At 55.5% G+C, this 4,973-nt stretch overlaps 1 protein-coding gene across 1 annotated transcript in view; it reads right to left on the bottom strand.

Moving 5' to 3' along the window:
• Positions 1 to 4,973, bottom strand: part of KLHL33 (kelch like family member 33) — a 13,844-nt gene continuing 8,871 nt past the window's right edge. The window contains 5 exon segments of the mRNA XM_019550689.1: positions 1 to 75; positions 77 to 599; positions 972 to 1,142; positions 1,534 to 2,479; positions 2,590 to 3,208. Of these exon segments, the coding sequence (XP_019406234.1) occupies positions 1 to 75; positions 77 to 599; positions 972 to 1,142; positions 1,534 to 2,479; positions 2,590 to 3,145 (2,271 nt within the window). The 5' untranslated portion in view covers positions 3,146 to 3,208.

The following is a 4,973-nucleotide window of genomic DNA, read 5'->3' as shown; positions in this document are numbered from 1 at the left end:
CTACAGGGAGGAACTAGGGAGGCTCCTATTCCCCTTGGGGTGGTGTCAAGAGCCTCCTTTGCTGTGGGGGGGAGCCCTCCCTCAAAGCAGGTGGCACAGACAAGACGCAGGCTCGCAGGTCTGCATAGGCCTGGGGCATGGTGCCCAGGCATATCCAGCGGTCCTGGCCTGGGTGGTAGCTGTGCACTAGGTGAGTGTCACGATATGTGTTATGGCTGTACCCTCCCAGGACATACAGCTCTCCTTGCAGTACAACTGAGGCAGCAACCACGTGGGCATGGGGCAGAGGGCTCAGCAGGGTCCAGGTGTCCAGACGAGGGCTGTAGACCTCACAGGTCAGCTGGTCAGCATAACCCCCGTGGCCGTCGCGCCAGCGCAAGCCCCCCGCCACGTAGAGCTGTCCCCGCAAAGCCTCCATGACATGGCCAGCACGCTCCTCCTGCATAGGTGCCCACTGGGTGGGTGGGTGCTTCGGGTGGTACTGGAGCAGGGCGGTCAGGCAACGGCAGGAGCCGTCGCAGCCGCCTGAAACGTAGATGGTGCCATCCAGCACGCAGGCAGCCTGGCCGCAGAGCGCAGCCGGGAGAGGGTGGGACAGTCTGCGGGGGGAGAAACCAGAACCAGGTGGGCAGGAAGGAAAGGAAAGGAAATTAAGAGAAAAGAGGAACAGTCCTTGGTCCCGTGTCAATGGGCTTAGCCTGTACCTGCAGCCACCAGGCTGCCTGCCTCTGGCCTTGGCTTCTGCTCTCCCGCTTTCCCAAGAACCCCAGGCTTCCTAGAAATAGGGCTACCTTGGCCTATGTCTTATGGGCCTTCGGGCCTTAGTCTGTAACCTCCCAGGCTCCAGGTCTCATCCCAGTGGATCTCTAGACACCTGGACCGCATACATCATGGCACAGGTAATCGGGCTTGCGTGCGTCTTAGGAGACCAGGGACACAGGTGCCTGGAAACGCTCCCATCCCCATCTCACCTCCACACGTTGGCAGCTGGGTCGTAGCACTCCACCGAGTCCATGCAGTATTGGTCATTAGAGCTGCCTCCCATTGCATAGAGCAGCCCACCTGCACACACGGCTGCAAAGTAGCTGCGTCCACAAGACATGTCTGCCAGGCGCTCCCAGGAGCCTTGCATGGGGTCAAACCTAAAGCAAGGAGAGGACTGAAACCAGCACCCCTTGCAAGGGAACAGCCCCATTCCTCATCTCCTAGGCTAACCTGTCCCCCATTGCCTGGGGACAGTATCAGGAGCAACACCCGCTGAAAGGGGATCTCCTCTTCCGCCACCTCCCAGCAAATCCTTGGGTCAGATGAGAGTTGGCACCCTGTGAAAGAGAAGGTGCCAGGCTCCATTCCTCAGCATCCTGAGCCCCCAAAGTTTAATACTGTGTCAAAACCAGGGCTTCCTGGACAGGGAAGGGCCCGTGCTCCTTTCTTTAACCCCCTGAGCCAGCCGAGTCTCCTGCCATGGGACTGGATTGGAGCCTGCACCCTCTCGATGGCAAAGTCCCTGCGCTGTACAAACTTCCCGCTTACCTGAACGCTGTGGTCAGTGTGTCCCTCACCCCATAGTACTGCTTGCCTCCAACAACATACAGCATGTTGCCCATCACGACCACGGCGTGGCGGAAACGTGGCCCATCAGGGAACTCCCCCAAGTACCGCCACTCCACCTGCTTCACCAGCCCGACGCCACTGAGGAAGCGGTGGGCGAACCTCAGCTCCCGGCTGGGGCAGCGCATGGCCATGTTTGACGTGAGGCTGTCTCCGCCGCAGATGACCAGTACCTTCTCCGTGGTGCGGATGCGGCATGGCAGCCGCTCCATAGTGGGCCTACCGGGTGGGATGCTGGAGAGTGACTCCACCAGCAGGTCATAGAACCGGCCCGGTTTCTCCATGAAATCCACAGCGCGCACCCGCTTTAACTCCCGCCCGGACATCAAGGGGAACCGAATGGATCTGAGGACTTTCTCAGCTTCCCCCAGCCGTTGGGCCCGGTCTGCATTCAGCCACCGCAGGGCACCTTCAAAGGCCTCCAGTTCGTTGAGGATGTAGAGGGCGTCGGAGCGGAGGAACCACAGAAGCTGATCCAGAGAGAGGTCCAGGAACTTGGGGGTGGACGAGACGCAGGGAAAGTTCATCAGCACAAAGTCCTCAGCTGTCCGGGCCAGCTGGCGCAGGTCATAGGCCTGGGCGAAGGACAGGACGTCTAGGCTGGTCTCCGGGGTCATTTGGTGTTGGAAGAGGTCCATGCAGAGGGAGAAGATGCCCGATGCCTGGTACTGCAGGGCAGTTTGTGCTGCATCCAGGATCTCGTCCCAGGTGCCTCCTAGTGCTCCTGAGTAGGCGAAGGAGATGAGGAGGTGGAGGTCAGGCACCGAGAAGAGGGTGTGGAGTGGGGTGGCCTGGACTGACTCCCGCATCCCGCTGGTGAACATGGCCCGGAAGAACTCGCAGCCACAGCACAGGGCAACACGGTGCACTGCGGGAGGAGAGAGGACGAGGGTAGGGATGGGCAACCCCACCACAGCCATCCTCCTAGCCCAGCTCTGGGCTCCTTCCCTACCTGCAGCTCCCCCCTCCCCAACTCACCTTTGAAAGTCTTTCCTTGAGCTTCCAGGTCCAGGTCACAGCCAATCTCAGCTCCATACAGCTCTTCAATGCTATGCAGGGTATCCCACTGCTCATCAGATGGGGTCCTCCTTCCCTCCTCCTCTTTTTCTGGACTGAGCCATCTTCTTTGGCAAATCTCCACCACTCGTGGCACCCCCAGGGCCTGAGCTGCCGCCACCACCTCCTGAACAGTGTCTGATGTGGTCTCCACAACCCCTGAGTAGGCAAAATCCAGAATGGCTTTCCAGCCATGCGGAGTGGCCAGCTGGCTCATGTCAACCTCACCCACTGCCCCTTGCTCCAGCCGCTCTCGGAAGAAGGAACTCACAGCTGCCAGAACCACAGCGTGGGCATGGTATGCTCGTGAGCCCGAGATCACGTCCACATCCACCAGCTGGTTCTGCGCACAGAGCTCCAGTGCCACCTCGAAGAACTGCCGGGCATGGTCCTCGTTCAGCAGTTCCCTGCGGGGCTCTGACGTGGCCTCCTCCTCCTCTTCCCTTGCTGGGGAGTCCGGTCCCACACCTGACCACATCCTCCCTGCCAGGAGACACCTGCCGGGAAAGGATGCGAAAGGCCCCGTGGCCTTTTCCTCACTCTGTGAACCACAATGAGGCAGGGTAAGAAATAGCACCCTTAGGAGCTTAAACCCTTTTTTTTATCACTGAACATCTACTGTGTGTGTGTTGTGTGTGTGGGGGGGGGGGGGTCCTTGTATTATGTACTATTGTGTAGTTTCTGAGCTAAGCATGACATATTATGTGAGGCATGTGTAGATAATTGTGTTTGCGGCCCATGCGTCTATAAAACCGCTGAGTCATGTGCGTATTTTTGGTGTGGTGTGTGGGCACATCTACACGTGCACTTTAATATGCATTAGTGTCTTTTAAAGCCCATTAGAGTGTCCCCTGCAAAAACAAGCTCTTTAGCTAACGTGATTGAAATGGGCTAATTAAAATAGGCTAATGAGCCTTTTTCCAATACCTCACAATGGAGGTACTAGATTTAATGCTCATTACCTGAAAAGCATTAATTGAACGTGTAGACATGCCTGTGTGTATTAATGGGATCTAAATGTTCGTGATGTGTATTTTTTGTGTGGCTATGTATGGGCATGTTTATGCATGGCCTGGAAGTTTGTGAGGTGTTTGTTGTGTGGTGTACACCTGTATTTGTTGTTTTGGATATACATGTGTGTTATGATACTTTATATCTGGTCTGTATATTTATGAGTGTGTATTTGTTGTGTGCTAAGTGTGCATATGTGATATACGTAGTTTTGTGTGTGTGTATGTTATGTGGATGTGTTGGGTATGTTTTCTGTGTATTGTGTATAGCTTGGAGGGTGGTGGTCTGTGCATGCATTTGTTTTTGTGTATGTCTGGTGTGCGTAGTCCATATGCTCATGGCGTACGGATTTGTTGTGTTGTACATGTGTGCTTGTGCTGTGCGTGGCCATGTCTGTGTTGTACATATTTGTGGTGTATTTGTTTTCTGAGGCTTGTGTGGGCTGGATTTGTTTGATTTTCTGGTGGATGTAGCATGCCTATGTGTTTGGGTGCATGCATTTGTGTGTTTGTGTTGTCATGTCTGTCTGCTGTGCATCGCGTGTTGCCTTGGGAACCCCTCCCCTGGATCCCTGCCTGCTCCCCAGGGGGTTCACACCCCCCTCCAAGCCCTCTCCTACCTGTGGGCGCTTGTTGTAGGGTGACGCTGACCTTTCAGAGGTCCTTCGGAGCCGGAGTCTGATCAGGGGGAAATGTTGGATAGGCTCCCAGCTGGCTTTGTGGTTAATTATAGCTGGGCATGGGACTCCAGCCAGCCTCCCATGTACCCAAGGTCCCATGGCACCCATCCCCGAGGAGAAAATTCTCCCCTGCCCAGCCTGAGGGTTGGGAGCTATGCTAGAGGAGAGCTGGGAAATCCTGTGGTTATCTGTATATCCTGGCCCCAATAATGCTCCCCCTCATGGGGATTCTCCAATAAGGCAGAATTGATCACCCAGGAGAAAGGCTCTTGAAATGCCAAACACGGAGGATTTGAGACGGCTGGCAAACCTTGTGATGTGTATCATACCCCGTGCTGCTGATCCCAGAGGAGGATTCCCCAATAGCACAAGAAGCCGATATCTATGAATCCCGAGATGTATAGCAGAAGGTTGCGTATCCTAACCATTGCAGTGTTGACAGGGATCTCACATTAATTCCCATATTCTGCAATATGGTGCACAGTGTCCTTTACCCATACTGTTGACACTGGAGAGAAATTTGGCAACGAGGCAGGACTGAGCTCCTGGGAGCTGGTGGGGGTCATGGGGTACATGCGCCTGGAAGGAAACTTTCTGCCCTAGGGATATGCTCCAC

The sequence above is a fragment of the Crocodylus porosus genome, unplaced genomic scaffold (assembly GCF_001723895.1).
Source record: "Crocodylus porosus isolate Cpor-Errol unplaced genomic scaffold, CroPor_comp1, whole genome shotgun sequence".
NCBI lineage: Eukaryota > Metazoa > Chordata > Crocodylia > Crocodylidae > Crocodylus > Crocodylus porosus.
The sequence above is the reverse complement of the archived record's forward strand: the minus strand, read 5'-3'. Positions and strand labels throughout refer to the sequence as shown.